Source organism: Microcaecilia unicolor, chromosome 1, assembly GCF_901765095.1.
Source record: "Microcaecilia unicolor chromosome 1, aMicUni1.1, whole genome shotgun sequence".
NCBI classification, from domain to species: Eukaryota; Metazoa; Chordata; class Amphibia; order Gymnophiona; family Siphonopidae; genus Microcaecilia; species Microcaecilia unicolor.
In genome coordinates, this window is record NC_044031.1 from 393,179,274 (window position 1) to 393,198,170 (window position 18,897).

Genomic DNA, 18,897 nt, shown 5'->3' on the forward strand with positions numbered 1-18,897 from the left:
CATGACCTACAAGGCTTCCCAAGCCTGTGTTGTGAATCCCAGAGTCAGTCAGCCATTGTGGTTATGAATGAGACAAATTTACAAATGATGGGGCTCCAACATATGCATATTTCCTCATACATACGCATTTGAAATATTCTGAAAACAGATTGGCTATGGCCTTGTTCTCCACTCCCAGTCCTTGACATCCACCAATGGGTCAGGTTTTCAGGATACCCAAATGAATGTGCATGAGAGATTGGTATGCATATTATCTCTATTATAAGCAATCTCCTTCCTGCATATTCATTAGGGATATCCTGAAAGCCTGAACCATTTGTGGCCCTTGAAAACTGGAGTGAAGACCAAGGGACTAAGGAGTCACCAAGACAAGTCTGAGGAGCCCTGGCTTAGCACAAACCATATAATAGAACCAATACCATCACATTCTAGAAACACATTGTGAGGTTTATGCACTGCACTTCATTCCTCAAAATACTGAAGGCCTGGTGGTAGAGCGGCAGTCTCAGTGCAGTCAGTGGGACTCCCTTTGGTCTGGTCTGTGCAGTAGTAGTGCTCCTTGCCCCCAGTCTCTGTAGCAGCAGTGTGCCTGTTAGAGCCAGTGCTGATGAGCTCTATTTCCTTGGTCTGGGACTGGAGCCGGAGTATTGTTTCAGGTCTGAGAGCATTCCCTTGGCTTCAGTGATGGACAATGCCACCAATTCCCGACTTCCTGAGCAGACCAGACATGCTGCTTTTTTCTTCTCATCTCTTATCACCCCGTCATTACAGCTGAGGCCTGCTTTCTGCTCTAATTTGTGTTGATCCATGCTGAGAACAGGAAACAGGGGATAGAGGGGGAGGTGGGTTGCATTTTCTGTATTGGCTCTGTCATCATTATCTTTCTGTTTTTTTCTTCTACAATGGAAGTTTCTTTCCATGTGGGACATGATAAATCTGGAGATGACTGAAGTAATGGGATGGGAACACTACCTCAGCTCCTCTGATTAACATTTGGAGCTGGGACTTGCCACCCCTCCCCTCTCCTCACCCTCCCCCAGTTCCATAGATCCCATCTACACCTTGAGAACAAACAACACACCACTACTTAAATGTGGTAAACAGAAATTGACCACAGCTTTGCTTTATTAATTTACGTTTAACATTTCAAACTTCAGTAAAATAATTGTCATTAATTTGCACAATGATTTACTAAACTTCAACCCCACCTTGTCAGCTAGGGCACAGGTACAGCATGGACCTCCATGCTTCCTAATCCGGGTCACCTGACCCCCACCTTCGCTTAGCTTACTGCCAAGCGCTCACCGCCTGATGAGCTGCTGCCCCCTACCTGGGACATTCCCACCCCAATGCTTAAACATAAATCATACCCTGAGGTTTCGCAAGTCTCCCCCAGCTCTCAGGGAGGGTAGGTGGGCAATCGGCCACCTCCAAGGAGCAGGGAAAAGCCCTGCACCTGCTGAGGTGGCACTTTAAATACCTGCCGTCCATCCTGTCTCCTAACAAACTTTCTCACCCAATCCCCGCTGGCCTTACTGCATGAATTTAAACTTACTGACCACCTTATTTTCCTGCAACTTTCCTTCTCTCCCCCCCCCCCCCCCCCCCCGAGCGCTTGTTTTTGTCTTTTTACCACCACCCCAAATAAATGTGCCCTCCGCTGAGTGTTTTTCTACACGCTGTCAGAACTTCCTCTCTAGCCCTCCCATATCCTTCTGGGTTCGCCCACCCCAAAGTTAATGTTGCCCCATCGAGATGGGCTCTCGGGCTTTTAATTACACTGAAAAAGGAAATGCCCTGTCTAATCAGAATTGCTTTGGAGGTTTTTTGAAACTGAAATTGACTTGGCACTCTCTGTAAGCATTTGCCCTTTGCATTTCCCTGTGGCTCTGGGCTAAAAGATATCATCTTCCTAAAAAGGAGCACTGGCCAAAGAGTGAAAGCTAATCTGTTCATGTTGTGTTAAATACAAATTTAGATCAAGAAGCAAAATTCCCTTGCATTCTCTCATTCCTCGATATCTGAGTCCCTTCCACTACTTGCTTTTCTGAGAGCAGTAGAAGAGGGGCAAACGAATTGAAAATGCCATTTTTACAGTCCTAATACAGTTACAGGTCCGTTGCTTGCAGGTTTGAATTATGCTTGCCAAGACAATTTGTTGTCACTCTCAAAGTCAAAGAAATTTGTAAAAATCCACTGCTTTCGATTGTAGAATTGATAAAGCAGGAGGCTGTGTACCACACAAACTTCATGTCTTTGTCCAGGACTCTCCTTGCTGACCTCCAGGTCTCCTGGTAGTTCAGCTCCAGGCCTCTGCCAAGCGTAGACTGCCAATCGCATGGAGCCATGGACAAGATTGTGATTTAGACCAGTTTCCAATGAGAACTGGATGAAGACCACCAACGTTTCACTTTTAACCGAAGGCAGAGATGAACCTAAACGGAAGAATGAAAAACTAATACATTAAACCACTGCCAACTTTCTCCTTTTTTTTTTTTTGCTAAAGGGAAATCAGTTATTTGAAAGACAGATCTCCTGGCTTGAGGGAGTAAGGCTTAAATCTCATATGGTAGCAGAATAGATGTCTGTGCAAGTTGGCAACCGATTCAGACAAAAAAATGTTTTGGGGCTTCCTAAAGCACATAAATGGAATATTGTCTAACATCTACTGAAACGTGCAGCCACAGACTGCTTATAGGACTCAATGTCTCTTTTGGTGTTCAATTAAATCATCTGTGCCTTCAGCAGCAGGAAATTAAAGAGGAAGGACAGCATGAAAAGTGATGCAAGGAAAACAGAGCCATTTAAGAATGGTGTGGTCCTGGCTATTGCTTCACTTCTGTCTCTTATCCCAAGCTGCAGTTTTTTGCAAGTATGAATCGGGTTTAAATCAGGTGTACTGTGGGCTTTGTGGTAGAGAGAAGAGTTAGCATGAACAATTAGCTGCTGAAAACAATGTGATTTCATTATGGGGTGAACATGGTTACCAGATTCTCACTCTGATGATTCTTCATCCCAGATGTGAAGTCCCTAACATCTCAAAACAATCCAGCTGTTGTAAGAAAATAAGAGAACTAGTTTACTAAGTGTTGATGGGAATTTGCATCTTTTCAAAATCTCAGTTCAACTTAATTGAATTGGGCAATCATAAATTGCACATTGAAAATCATATCATTTACTTAATCTGTTCAAAATGTGAGCAGTTCTGGCACCCAGCACTAGATCTGAGGAAAGGCATGTACTTAGAAATGCTTTGGGGAGCTTTTTCTCAGCGTTTCAGGGTTATTTTAAGATGTCCCAGGCTACCTAGCACAATGCCTCACTTTGTTCCAGATCTACAGAGGGACCTGTATAAAATCAAGTCTCAAACTCTGAGCAGTATTTTCTCTCTTTTTTTTTTTTTTTTAGCTAAATAGAAATTTAATACAGCCCCATGCAATTCAAAGACAGACAGTTGTTCAACTATCAAACACTTGCACTTTAAAGAAGTGTAATGAACAACTAGAAAATGCCAAAAAAACAATCCGTGCTCAAAAAAGTTTCGCCCAGAACCAAAGGAGCCTATTCTCTGGAATATGCATTTATGCATGGATCCAAAAAAATGACCCCTGTCAGAGTCCTCATACCCCCTACCCCAGCCTGTCCTGAAAGTGTTAATGGGACACCAAACACAAAAGTTATTAGCAGGAAACACACACACAGAGCAGTCTTATAAGTACCTTTTCAAAAGGAAAGTAGGCTACAACTATGTTAATACTAGTAAAAAAGACCCGTTTCTGACACAAATGAAACGGGCGCTAGCAAGGTTTTCCTCGAAGTGTCTATGTTTGAGAGAGTGAATGTGCGAGTGTGTGTGAGAGGGTGAGTCTGGGTGTGAATGTGTCTGTGAGAGAGAGTGTGTGTGTGAGAATGAGAGTGTGTGCAAGTGCATATGTGAGACACAGTGTGAGAGAGAGAGTGTGTGTTTCATACAGATACAGTGTTTGCGAGAGAGAGAGTGTGTGAGACACAGAATCTCTGTGAGACTGAGTGTATGAGACCAAGAGAGTGTGTGAGTGACTGTGTGACACATAGAGAGTGAATGTGATACAGTGTGAGACATAGAGTGTGTGAGAGACAGTGTATGAGAGTGAGAGAGAGAAAGAAAGACATTGACTGTGAGAGAGTGGTCTTCCTTAGGTCCTCAGAGATACCTTCCCACCCCCCTCTCTGGTGTCAGGCCCCCCTCCCTCCCTCTCTCTGGTGTCAGGCCCCCCTCTCTCTCTCTGGTGTCTGAGCATTACGGTGCAGGATGCTGAGCTCTGGCTGTGCTTCAAGGAACTGACCAATCCTATTTAATAGAATGCACCTCCAACATTCTGAAGCCAAGAAACCTTGTGTGGTTGGTCACTTCTGCTTGTGATGAACCCGGAAGTACATGATGTCAATTCAGGAGATGGATGCAGAGAGCAGGAATGCCTCAGCCATGCAGTCAGCTTCAGAATGTTGGAGGTGCGTTTTATTATATAGGATTTGTCACTTACATACAGTATGGTGTATACCTGTTCACAAAGGATTTTTTTGTGACAGGACTTGTTTTATGCAAGCATCACAGTAGAAGGGAAGAGATTTGGATTTAGCTCATGTCTCTTTTTCAGTAGTAGCTCAAGATGAATTACATTCAGGTACAGTAGGTATTTTTCTGTCCCAGAGAACCTACAATCTAATTTCATACCTGACGCTATGGAAGATTGAATGACTTGCCCAGGATCACAGGGAGCAGCGGTGGGATTTGAACCCCAGGCTTCTCTGGTTCTCAGTCCACTGCCCTAACCACTAGGCTACTTCTCCGAGGCCCCATTTGTGGCTCTCAGTCTCAGCCTCCTTTTGGTTGAGATTCTGTAAGCACATGAACTGAAGTTGGTCCTTTTGGCCAAGGTAGGTAACCCTGCTATTGGGGATATGGTGATGTAATGGGCATTGCCAAAGCTGAGAGCGTGATCGTGAGCCTTCTACTACCAAAACAAAGCTGGAGAAGATTGCTGAGTTGCGTCAATGAGACATTGTCAGGTTGGCACAGTGTATGCCAGTGCTGTTGCTAATTAGCGCTGCAATGTGCCAGTCTCAACACTTTACCACTGATTAGTGAGGCAGTGTGCAAGTCAAGGGTCTATGCAAACTTAGTATAACAGTGACTGTAATCTGTGGTAAATGAGCCCTATGGGATTAGGAAATCAGCTGACACGTGTATCCTCCATGCAAACCGTTCCAAAGATAACGGGCTGAAGGAAAATGCCATGTATTCAGAGAAGTAAACACCATAAATAATTTGTCTCTGCTGTCTATGAGCCATTTGTAAACGCTTTCTAAAGGACAAGAAAGCCAGCAGGCTAATACCAATATCAGGCCATGATTTGGAACATGTCTGGAAATTCGAATAATGCAGTTTCACATTCAGAGTATACGCAAGGTAAAGTGTGTGTGTGTGGGGGGGGGGGGGGGGGGATGCCATAGTTTGAGAACCCCAAATGAGTGGCTGTAATTTAATCTTTTTGCATTTCCTTTTGGAATAGCTACTCCAGAGCCTGGGCCATTCTTTCCCTCTAATGGCCTGTGCTTTGGTGGTGGACAGGATTATGGCTGAAAAGCATAACCAAGTATTGGCGCATCTGAAGGGAGGAGAACTACAGGACAGACACATAGTTCCTTTTGTTCTAGTCATTGAAAATAAAAATGTCTTAATCTTAAATTTTTTTTCTCAAAACCCTTTCTTCCTCATACAGATCATTTTATTGAACAGTCAACCTAAACATTTATTTCAGCCACATCTGTTTATTTGTTTCCACATGATGGAACAAAAGAAACTTTTAATGATTTCTAATGCAGTATTCCATTCTTCACTTTGCCTCATTCCTATGAAATGAGGGGATTTTTGACGTGTGCGCCAAAAACTAGCATCTTTCACTCACTGAGCGTTTAAAGACATCTTTAAGAAGATTAGTTTACAAATGTTGTCCTCCCATCTGTGCATGTGCAAAACATTTTAAACAAGAGGTCTGTTGTAAAGATCTGAGCGGTCCATCCAGTCTGCCCAACAGGATAGACTCATTTTGCATGGTATGCGGTGCTTTGTGTGTGTGCCCGGGTTTGATTTGTCCCTGCCTTTCTCAGGGCATAGATTGTAGCTCCTAGCCACTACTCAATTGCCCTCCCCTTGTCCCTTCCTTCCTTCTCACCCATTACTTCCCTCATCTGTAACTGTCTTGTCTGTCTGTATTATTTAGATTGTAAGCTCTTCTGAGCAGGGACTGTCTCTTTGTATCAGGTGTTTAGTGCTGCGTGCGTCTGGTAGCGCTATACAAATGCTAATAATAATAATCGCAGAGACCGAGTTCATTGGATGCAAGAAAGGTTAGTGTTGAACCCAGTGGCTCCGTATTAACTCTTCTTTTGTTCTCTAGTATTTTAAAGGCTGTTGTGATGGTTAGGGCACTTCCTGTAGTCTTCTTTGTGTGTATCAGTGGAGATGGTGTTTTTATTTATATGGTTGATTTGTATTTTTGCTGCATCTGTGAATTTTACACTATATTGGTTGTATTTCTTTATTGACTAACCCTTTGCACAGATTAATGATTTGAAAATTTAGGTTTATAAACCGGAGCCTAGAATGCCATTCAAGAAGTACCAGTGGCTGTTTGGTGGGGGGGGGGGGGGGGGGGGGGAGTGCCAAACCTCAATTTGCTACTTCTCCATGGTTTTGTTCTCATTCTCCATGGCTTCTAGTCCCTCTTGCTCCTACCATGCTTGTCCCCTCCTTCACCAGTCCCCTCCCTACCCAGCTATACAGCATTTCTTCTGCTATGGGACAGCCAGAAGCCAGCCTCTCTTGTGAGCTAGCATTGCTCACAACCCTGCTGGATGCTTGGAAGGGGAGGAGGCCAGTGCAGGGACTGTGAATCGCGATAGTTTGTGGTCCCCTCTGTGCTTACCAACTGCACCTGCAACTCTGGACTGCCTTAACAACAGGCTCTGAGGAGCCCTGACAATTAAACCATTAGTCAAGAGAAGCAATGGGGGGGGGGGGGGGGGGAGCACAAAATACAGAGCAAACAAAGGAGTACAAGAAATAACTCTGACAAGAGAAAAAATGATAAAGGAAAGAGCCATATATTTCCATGGTCCTAAAAAAGAAATTGTGCTGGCATCTAGATAATGTAAGAAGCAGCTGTATATAATAAAGCATTGTGTTTGGATATGTGTGCTTGTAGATAATATACATAGAGAGGAAGAGAGTGAACAAAGAGAGAGGCAGAAAATTGCTTATTCATCCAGAGCTGGGATAAAATGGGGTTAAAATATCCTTCTAAAACAGTGTTGCACATAAGGTGAATTTTGTGTAGCAGATTGTCTTCCTTTGCTGGAAGAGAAAATGCTAAGATACTAGTAAAAAAGGCCCGTTTCTGGATCAAATGAAATGGGCGCTTGCAAGGTTTTCCTCCCCAACACCCCCTCCCTCCCTACCCACCGGTTCGTCGTTCTGAAGCCACTGACGCCGTAGGTCCGCACCTCGTGAACGCACCTTCATCAGCTTCGTGGTTGTGAAGCCACTGACGCCATTGCCCCGCCCTCGATGCGTGACGCTGTTGCTCCGCCCTCAATGTCATCACGTTTGACGCGAAGGCGGGGCCCAGCGACTTGGTGCTTTCTGTGGCTTCACCACCACGAACCCTTCATTACAGAAGTGACGTCAGTGTCCTCAGAACGTTGAGGGTGAGTTTTATTATATTAGATGTATGTGTGAATGTGTGTGTGTATATATAATATAATATAATGAAGGCATCTGTATGGGTGCATGGATGCCAGAATACACAATGTGGATGATTAGAAATATGCCCTATTAACTGAAAGACATTAATGAAGGGACAAAAGGTCCATATGAAGTAGACTGTTGTTAAGTCCCTAGCCTCTAAACAGGATGTCTTTTAAACAAAAGTCCCTACAACCTGGAGTGCAAAACAGTGCTTTGGTAATAAAATATTATTATGCCTGCCACTGCAGCTTTCAGGTCATCACAAGGTTGTGAACTGAGACCAGCCACATTGTAATCCCATCCTGGTCATATATAAGGAATCTGGAGCAAACCCATGAACCTTTCTCCCTCCTCCAGTCTGTCTGTCTCTTTCTCTCCCTTATTCTTGCTTCTTTAACCCTTTACTTGCCTTTATATCATGCACCTTTGCACTGGCCTGCCAGTAGATCCAACAGGATTCCTTTCCTCTCATTAAGGTGCATTCTTGATTAAGGATAAAGTATGTCTCTAAGGGGCCCTTTTACTAAGCCACTTAGGTGCCTGTGCGCACCTATCACGCGTCAATTTGGATTTACCACCTGGCTACAGCATGGCCCGGGCAGTAATTTCGTTTTTTTACATGCATCTGCTTCGCGCATGGAAAATAATTTTTATTTTCTGGCGCACAGCAGAAACCGGGCGGTAATCGTCATTCTGTGCGTCTAGATGATTACCGCATGATTAACGCATGAGACCTTACCGATAAGTCAATGGGTAGCAGTAAGCTCTCAGACCCAAAATGGACGCGCGCCAATTTTTGTTTTGCCGCACGTCCATTTTTGGCAAAAATGTTAAAAAGGCCTTTTTTTTACGGGCGCGCTGAAAAATGGATCTGTGTGTGCCCAAAGCATGCACCTACACTAGCGCAGCCCATTTTTCAGTGCACCTTAGTAAAAGGACCCCTAAGTGGAGAAAGCAGGAATGCACATTTTATGCACACACACACACATGAATTTATTGTGTATATAAAATCGATCAAAAAACACTAGTCTGATTAATAATCACATCAACGCACACAAATGTGGTCAGAAAGATGTAACGCACAAAAATAACAACCCAGTCGTAAATGAAGCCAGTGCATCTTTTTAAATAATACGTCAAAGAAAAGAACATTGGGGCTAGCACACATAGAGGCCCTTCTACTAAGCAGTATTAGGCAACTAACGTGGGTTTTACCATGTGGCAGACATTAATATGGGCATCACCAATGTGTAAAAGTGGGTGCAGAAAGCTCACTGATCATACTAAAACCATGAGGTCTGATCAGGAACTCAAAGAACATTTGGACAGGGCAGATCTCACTCAGTCACTCTTTGAAATATGTTCAATAACTTATACCATAAGAAGAAGCCTGAAGAATAGAAATTAAAAATCATTCCTGGTAAACAAAACTGAGTTGTAACCATGTTAGTCTGGGACAGCACAAATGACAGAGGCTTGGAGGCACCCTAGAGACTAACCAATTGATTGAGGTGCAAGCTTTCAAGCACAAGAGTCTACATCAGCCAGCGCATCTGATGAAGTGGTACGCGAAACCTTGACAATAAATAATCCTGTAAAAGTACATAATGGGACATCATCTCTCAGGTTCTATAAATGGCGACTAAAATTGCATGTGCAAATCTGCACGCATAGCTGATTTGTGTGTGCAACTTAATTGTTTAACAAGCTAATCAGCGCTGATAATTGACCACTAATGAGCAGTTCAACACTAATTGGCACTAATTAGAATTTATGCGTGTAACTTTCCCAGCGTATTCTGTAAAGTGGTGCATGTAAATTCTAATATGCGACTCACAAAAGGGGGTGTGGCCATGGATATGCACATGCCTAAAATTTACATGCACTGTTACAGAATATGCCTGATCTGTGCCTAAATAAGATGGCATTTACACCAGGTTTTAGTTGGCGTAAATGGCTGCACCTAAATTTTAGCATGGGACAGTCACTACCCATATTCTATAAACCGCGCCTAGCTTTAGGTGAGGTTTATAGAATGGCGCTAAGTGGAGTTTTGTTTAGCACTGATTTTTTTTTGGCACCATGTACAGAATCTGGCCCTATATTTCTAAAGATGAAACCTTTTTTGTACATATGTGTGTAATAAAGGCAATTTCCAAAATCCATTCACTTCAAAATGGGATATTTAAAATTTGAATCCAAGCTATTACATTTTTGCTATACACAACTATGAGAGATTAAGGCCAGTAAGCCTGAAAACAATGAATTAAACAAACAAAACCTCAGATCTCCAAGGGTGTCAATAGACAACTGCAACTGCCCACTACAAGGTGCCCCTTACTATCATCTTTCTTAATATGCATTTGGAAAAAAAGAGCAGGGGAAAACTTCTAACATGACAAAAATCAACTGCTCAAAACAACCAGAATTAAATATTATACTCAAAACCAAGCTTCGCTAGCCAAAAAGTCTCATAGTGCAAAATCCAAATTATGTTCTATATTTAAAAATTGCCCACCCCATTTTTAGGTAAAAGTACCTGTTGAGTTGTGTGACTTTGGAACCTTCTGTTCTGCTTTTTTGTCACCCTAGGTGACCACCTGGGCTGCTTAATGGTTATGCCAGCCCAGCACACTCTGGGGCACCAATCACCTGCTTAAAAACTTGACATCAACAAAATGATTGTAAAGCATTTGGGTCATTTGCTCAGAAGCAGACTGCTCTCACCTTAATTCTGTCATGTCTCATAAAAAAAGCTGAGGACTTGATATTCAATACAAGCTGACCTCCTAAATTTAGGCACTAAATTTGATCCCTATTTTCAGCCACTTAGAAGTCCAAGATTTTAGCTGTAAATTCACTTAAATTTAGGAGCCCAGAAGTTATGCCAAGATTTAGCAACCTAACTCTGATTCCCATTGCTGAAAATCATTTCTAAGCTCCTAAATTTTCTCCCCACCCTTATCCTCGTTGTCTCCTAAATTTTAGGCTCCAAAATGTAGGTGTTGAGTGAAATTTAAAACCTAAATTTAAGCATTTATCCCCAGTCAAGTTTGAAGCCTAAAGCCATGGAATGTTGGCTTCTGAGTATTTAATTTCATTTTTTTGTTCTGTAAACAAAACATGTGCACTTGCGTTTTATAGTGTGGTCTCAGCTTCTGCAAGAATAGCACTCTTTGCTTGCACCACATGCGGCAGAAAAGAATGCATACGCAATTGTCCAGAATAGGTTTTCTTTGTGTTGTGCAGGAAAGCTGAAAGTGAAGCATACATGTGCTTTTCCTCCAGTTCTGCATGACAGGGTACAGACGGGCTGCAGAAATAGAGAAAGCTATTAAAACAAATTATTGGGGGGGGGGGTCCATTCACGTTAAAGAAGAAAGGTCCCTTAGTATTTTTCTGAAAGCTTTTAAAAGTCATTACAGCATCAATATCATTCCCTTAAGAAATTATGGGGCCCTTTTACTAAGCCGTGTAGGTGCCTATCAGGCTTATTTTCGAAAGAGAAGGGCGCCCATCTTCCGACACAAATCGGGAGATGGGGCGTCCTTCTCTCAGGGTCGCCCAAATCAGCATAATCAAAAGCCAATTTTGGGTGCCCTCAACTGCTTTCCGTCATGGGGACGACCAAAGTTCCTGGGGGCGTGTCGTAGGCGTAGCGAAGGCAGAACTGGAGCGTGCTTAACAGATGGGCATCCTCGGCCGATAATGGAAAGAAGAAGGGCATCCCTGACGAGCACTTGGTCGACTTTACTTGGTCCATTTTTTTTCACGGCCAAGCCTCAAAAAGGTGCCTGAACTGACCAGATGACCACTGGAGAGAATTGGGGATGACCTCCCCTTACTCCCCCAGTGGTCAACAACCCCCTCCCACCCTAAAAAAAAAACTTAAAATTTTTTTTTTGCCAGCCTCTATGCCAGCCTCAAATGTCATACCCAGCTCCCTGACAGCAGTATGCAGGTCCGTGGAGCAGTTTTAGTGCAGTGCACTTTAGCCAGGCGGGCCAGGCCCATCCCCCCCACCTGTTACACTTGTGGTGGTAAATGCGAGCCCTTCAAAACCCACCCGAAACCCACTGTACCCACATGTAGGTGCCCCCTTCACCCCTTAGGGCTATGGTAGTGGTATCCAGTTGTGGGGAGTGGGTTTTGGGGGGGGGTTGGGGGGCTCAGCACCCAAGGTAAGGGAGCTATGCACCTGGGAGCAATTTATGAAGTCCACTGCAGTGCCCCCTATGGTGCCTGGTTGGTGTTCTGGCAAGTGAGGCGAACCAGTGCACTACGAATGATGGCTCCTCCCACAACCAAATGGCTTGGATTTGGTCGTTTCTGAGATGGGTGTCCTTGGTTTCCATTATGGCCGAAAACTGGGGATGACCATCTCTAAGGTTGACCTAAATGTTGGGATTTGGGTGTCCCTGACCATATTATCGAAACGAAAGATGGACGCCCATCTTGTTTCAACAATACGGGTTTCACCGACGGAACGTCTTTAGAGATGGTGGTCCCTGTTCAATTATGCCCCCCCCCCCATGTGCACCCAACATGCATCAGAGTTACCACCCAGCTACCGCGTGGTCCTTGTGATAATTTCATTTTTGATGTGCATCCACTATGGGCGCCAGAAAGTAATTTTTATTATCTGGTGCACTGCAGAAACGTGGCGGTAATCTTCATTCTATGTGCGTAGATGATTACCACACGGTTAACGCGTGAGATCTTACCGCTAAGTCAATTGCTGGCAGTAAGTTCTCAGACCCAAAATGGACACGCTTCAATTTTTATTTTGCCGCACGTCCATTTTCGGCAAAAATTTGAAAAAGGCCTTTTTTTACAGGCGCGCTGAAAATGGATCTGTGTGCGCCCAAAACATGCACCTAAACTAGCCCAGCCCATTTTTCAGCGCACTTTAATAAAAGGACCCCTAAGTGGAGCTCTGGCAGTGCGTTGGCACAGTTATGCCAGTCTTGAGCTGCAGCGAATATATTTTCATTCAAGGACCTCCAAAGATGAAGAAAAAGGGTTTGTCCGTTTGAATGTTTGCAAGCAGATTACTTGGGTCAAAGGGCATCTATTGTGATGTGCTCTAACTATAGTTTTTCAGGCCCTAACAAATGTTAAAAAATAAATAAATTTTGCCAACTATGTCCTGAATATCTGCTTTAACAGTAGTTGAAATTTAGCTAGACCTGAATATTTTTTCTATTCATCCTCAAGAGGCTGCAGTAAATTTGGATAAATGGAGCCCTCAAGATTTTAGCTGTAAGCACATTACAGTACCCCCCTTACTGAATAAAGCTGTCAAGTAGAAATTATCTTTATTGGCCTGGTTTTAAAGGAAACCCTGTAAAGATTGTGGAAACCTGACCTGCTTGCAAAATGTGTTATACAGAAATGTTTATGCACCATTGTATCATGATTCTTTACAAAAACATTGTTGAGAGCTGAATGGCTGATGGGTTTAGAGTTGTTTACTTTATTTCACTATTTTGTAACAGTGTGAATTAGGTGTAAACTGGCTTTTGTTTTGGTATCTTTGCTAATAAAATCTTTCTAGTGTAGAAAAAATTTAACTTATTAATGAAATCACCCTTAGCCATGAATTAAATAATACCCTAAATCATTTTGCCTAGCACCCACAGAAATAGTTTTCTAAGTGCAGTTGCATTAGAGTGGAGGTAAGATATTTGCATGCATAAAACCACGTCATAGGTGCACGTCCAGTGGCATCCCATGGAGCTTCCTTTTAACACTCTAGTTACATGCAGGACACACACACATACATATAATACATGAACATGACATTTTGCACACACATGCAGTTATTATTAAAAAATGTGCCACAACAATTTTTTTTTAATACTAGTGCTACGTGTGGGACACATACGCGTAAAGGGCCCTTTTACAAAGAGGCGGTAAGCCCAATGCAGGCTTACCGCTCATTAAAAGGGAAGTACCACTGGGCTACCACAGCATCTTGGCGGTAGTTCCCAACCCCCAGTGCACACCATTTCTGACGCTGCAAAAATATTTCAATTTTTGTAGCACTGGTGTGAACCTGGCGGTAATCAGGCAGTGCCGCACGCTGCCTGGTTACTGCCAGGTTAGCACGGGAGCCCTTACCACCACCTCAATGGGTGGGTGGTAAGCAGTGGCGTAGCTACAGGTGGGTCTGACAGTCTTGCTGTGGCTGGTGGAAAGCCCCAAACCCTACCAGCTAAAGATTTCCTCCTCCTCAGGCAGCCAATGCTCTTCCGAACAGTAGCCGGCACCACACACCGGCCCCTCTGCACATGCTCAGTTTTCACCGAGGAAGCACTGAGCATGTACGGACTACTTGCAGCAGTGTCAGCTCAAGTCAAGTGCTGCCAGCTGCTGTTTGGAAGAGCACTGGCTGCCCGAGGACAGTTTGGGGATCCCCACCAGCTCAGGTATTTAATAGTTTGTGTTTGAGGGTAGGAGAAGAGGCAGAATGTCGAGTGCAGAATGGAAGGGGGCCAGGAGGGGCTGAATTCTATGCCCATCCATTTTAGGCTCAGGCCCACCCAAAATTGGCTGTCTGGCTATACCCCTGGTGGTAAGTGCGCCCTTCCCCCAAAAATGCACTGATGCCAGCGCAGGCCCCCTTTTGCCACAGCTTCATAAAAGGACCCCACAATGTATGCATATGCCACATTTCACACACCCATGCAGTTACTATTAAAAAAAATGCAAGCAGACTGCTCTACCGAGAAGTCGCCCTCATGCAATGACAGGTTCAGACCTTCCCGGAACGTTTTGAACATTACAGGTTATTTGCTCCTTTCTGTGCGTCACACGGAATGCTCGTTTTAATACTAATGAGTTTGTTGTAATACATTTGCTTAGGATAATCAGTAGCTGTTACCGTGAACAGTAAAAGCTACACAGAATATTAGACGCTGAATTGAAGTGGAGGAGTGGCCTAGTGGTTAGGGTGGTGGACTCTGGTCCTGAGGAACTGAGTTTGATTCCCACTTCAGGCACAGGCAGCTCCTTGTGACTCTGGGCAAGTCACTTAACCCTCCATTGACCCAGGTACAAATAAATACCTGTATATGTAAGCATTGAGCCTGCCATGAGTGGGAAAAGTGTGGGGTACAAATGTAACTAAAATAAAAAAAAAATACACTCTAGACTGGCTGCAATCAGCCTAAATTAAATGTTGCAGGAACAGTAAGTTGAGCATCTGGGCCTCAGTCCTGGTGTGTAATCATCCATGTTGGGAGGGGGCTGCTGCCTATGTGGATCTGCCTGCCCTTGGGATGATTTTCTACTTAGTGTGCTGCCTGAGGCTCCTGGTTTTGGGGCAGAGAGTGTGCTGCTGAGGTGGAAGGTTGTGGGCAACCAACCGCCTGTGTAGAGAAAAACTTTGGACACAGTTTTGAGAAAACGTTCTGTTTTCTCAGCCTCACCAACTCATTGCATTTTGCCCTTAAGCCTAGGAGGCAGGATGAGCAAGACCACAGAGAATATGATTTGGGAAGAAGTATAGTCAAAGCCTTCTGGTGAAAAAGAACCATTTTTAAATATCACTTTCAGTATTTCATGGAATTCCTATTTTGATGCAACATAAAATATAATTCGCCAAATATATGATAGTTCCACCAAAAGAAGGGAGGAACAATCCATCACAAGTTTTCAGAACTATTTTCCTTTTTATCAAAAAGCCAGAAATAAATTATTTTCTAGAGTTCAGTTCTATTCTAATATTGAGGTGGGCAGTCTTTATTTATTTGGTCTTGTTTGTACAAAATAAGCAAACTGAAACATGCTTAAAAAAAAACCCTAATGTTTCCAGCAGGGTTAATTGATAGAAGTGCCCGGTGTTATCTGCTCACTTTCCAGCCTGTAAAAATGCTCAGGTTAACGACATCAGCACCTTGTAGCAAATTTTGGGTGGGGGTAAAACGCAAGAAAGAAAAAATGGAGGGTGATCTTAGATTCAGACAAGGTCCCGAATCCTTCGGGGTGGCTGCACCGCGAACTCCCCGGGAAGCACAAGCTGCTCATTTTCCGTTTGCTTTGCATTCACTTAAGGGTTTTTTGTTTGGTTGTTTTTGTTTTGTTTTGTTTTTTTACTAAAGAATAGCTCGAGTTATCTGCAGCAGGGTCCATTTTATCCCTATGGGCTCTGCTGCAGATAATTCGAGCTAATGTTTAGTAAAAGACCTCCTTTATGTTAAAAAAAAACTGAAAGTGTTTGCGGTAACTTGACCGGACTGTAACTCATAAACTTGAGACCATTTAATAGATGGGGGGGGGGGGGGGGGGGAATAAATAAATATTTTGTAAGTCTTTCTTTATTGCGATCGTCCAGTATAGAGGTTTCTGAGCACCGATGGCTTTGTAAACTGTGGGCTGAAGTGGATTCTTAGTGCATCGCACTGACTTTGTGGGCAACTGATGATGAGAAGAGGGTGACAGCTTGTTATAGGCAATTTCACTTTGTAGCCGTGCCACCCCCTCTTTGAGGTGTCCATTTGGGCTTTCCTTGCTTTAAGAACAAATCGTAGCTATTGGAGGCTTCTCAAGGTGCTGTCGATTATAGAAAAAAAGCGACTAATGCAGATACGCAGGGCAATAAGAAACAAAAATAACAAACCTCTCTCTCTCTCTCTCAAACAGGATTTTCTTCAGGGAGACTCCACCAAAGCAAATGTGAAACTCGGTTGGACGCCCAGAGTCACTTTTGATGTAAGTTCCTGGCTGATTGGAGGAACAGTTTTCGGGCTATTATTTGAATTATTATTTTTTTTTTTCTTTTTAAGAGGAGGTCAGAGATTGCTTTGAATAATTAAACTACACACATGGAAAAAAAAAAAGAAATCACAATTTTTCATATTGGGCTTGATTGCTCTGTAGGCATTTATTGTTTTCGGAGCAGTTTTGGGAGTGAGATGTGCGGGGTATGAAACCGGTTACCATGTCTCAGGTTTTAAAACTCGAATGAACACGAGTGAAATAGCCACTATGACGAAGAAGTAATAGAATATACATACGCTTTATCAGTTGAATAATAAGCAGACAAAAAAATTGTAATTACAAAAATCAATACACACAAAAACACCCTCAGAAGCTAAATAAATATTAAAAAGAAATAAATCCTGTCGTCCTATAGGCCTGGTAGTACTGTACCCATACCACAGACGTAAACAGTCTGTTTCCAGAGATGCTTTATGCACTGGACCTGCTTATGAGAAATTTTGCTGGACGTCAGTGGCATGGGTATGAGCCTATTTATACACCAGGAAATTGCAGCATATTAGTAGCACAGAGAAAAGTTTAATAACGGGGTTTTGAATGTTGAAGATGACGGCTGCTAAAGGGTCATTTTGTAAAGCTATGTAGTTAATTTTTTTCTGCTTCTTGGTTTTGCTCATGTTGGATCCTTTCACAAACGCTGATCATTGTAAGAAACCATGGGTTTTGTGTTTGGAGCCAGGGTGGGCACAGTGGAGCAGCAAGTTTGTTAACGGGCTCTGCCTTTTTGCTGTGCTTGCAGGAGTTGGTGAAGGAGATGGTGGAAGCCGATGTGAAGCTGATGAAAAGTAACCCCAACGCCTAGAGCCCCCGGGGGAAGAAAGCGTGCAGACACTGGCCTTTCACTCCTAGGCCCTGCACTCAAGATTGTACGGGTTTCTTTCGGGTGCAAAGGGACTTGCTGCCTTCTGATTCCTATTCGTCCTATTTCTATTCAGTCTTCTTAAACTGAACTCTGTATCTGATGATATGAGCAAGGTGCCATGGAACTACTGCATTCCTTTGATCGCGGAGAATCCTCCTGGGGAATTAAATTTTTGTGGGCTTATAGGTTCCCTGTTTCTTATTAAAAGTAAGCTTTCCTAGAAATCTGGATGTGGTGGGATGTTATTTTATGCTCCGGTGGTATTCATCTGATTTGTTGAAAGAATAGGCACAAGGCCTTAGCTCACTAATTGTGTCTTCCTCCACTGCTTTACGTGTCAGACCTGTTTCACAATTTTGATCTGCTCCTTAGGTGTTCCTCCATTTCTCATAAGGCCTCAGTCGATTTTGCTCACCAAAGAAGTCATTTTGCCTACTGCAGTAGAGCTGGGGGGAGGGGAGTCTTTTCTGTTCAGCAGAGTCTGTTTGTTCCTAACTCCAGCGGCTGAATAGAACAGCCTTATTCAGCCCAGGGCCGATGTACATCAAGTCCTTCTGTAAGTAGCACATTCAGCCTTCGAGCCCTGCAGAATTGAACCATTCACACCCTGTTCCCTCTACCGGAGAACTGGGCAGCGCAAAAAAGGAAGGGAGGGGGAGATGGAAGGAATATTAAAAAGTAGATGCGTGAAGGTGTGTGTGTGTTATTGAGCCATGCCAAGGTGCTTGGGTTATCCAAAGGTCGTGGAGAGTCAGCACAGAAATAGGGATCTTATACTTGGGAGACTCCTGTCATACAACTAACTTTTTGCTTACAGGAGAAGGGAGACTACTGGAGGATATTGAAATAGTTTAAACAAAGAAAACAAAAGCTGATTGTCTTGGAAAAATAAAATGATATATGTCAGGGTATTTCACAGCAGTAAAGGATGGGAAAAAAATAACCTATAAGAAAACAAAACAGTATTTTGTTTGCCATCTCCATTAATTATTAGGCATCGCAAATGTAAAAAAAAATCTTGGATCTGTAAAATTAGATTCGACCTTTAGATCGGTTTTTGCCCTTGGTTGACCTATATTGCTATGCATTTAAGTGCAGTAACATGGCAATCACAGTTGTGTGGGAGGGGCAGCATTTGAAGGAGTAGGTGGGGGGGGGGGGGGGGGGGGGGGGGGGGGGGGGGGGGGGGGAGGTGAATCTGTCAGGCGAGTAGAAAGGAAAACTTATTGCCAAATACGTTGAGCACAATCTGGGGTGTATTAAGAGCTTGGAGATGAATGTGGCTGGGCGTGATTTCATAATTTATGGCTCTGTGTGTGTGCTAGTTTAAGGAGATGTAGCTTTTAGCAGTTCGGAAGGAAACAGGGCTGGGAGGGGGGGGGGGGGAAGAGGCTCTTTGTGTGCTTCTGTGAAAAGGGGGCACTTTCCAGAGGTGTGCAATGGAAAGTCTGGGTGGAGGTGG

The 18,897-nt window shown here is 43.5% G+C and overlaps 1 protein-coding gene across 1 annotated transcript in view; it reads left to right on the top strand.

Annotated features, from left to right (window-relative positions):
• Nucleotides 1–18,583, top strand: part of GMDS (GDP-mannose 4,6-dehydratase) — a 1,325,660-nt gene extending 1,307,077 nt beyond the window's left edge. Inside the window, exons 10-11 of the mRNA XM_030210948.1 lie at nucleotides 16,436–16,504; nucleotides 17,313–18,583. Coding sequence (XP_030066808.1) covers nucleotides 16,436–16,504; nucleotides 17,313–17,375 — 132 coding nt within the window. The 3' untranslated portion in view covers nucleotides 17,376–18,583. The remainder of the gene's footprint in view (nucleotides 1–16,435; nucleotides 16,505–17,312) is intronic.
• The last annotated feature ends 314 nt before the right edge of the window (nucleotides 18,584–18,897 follow it).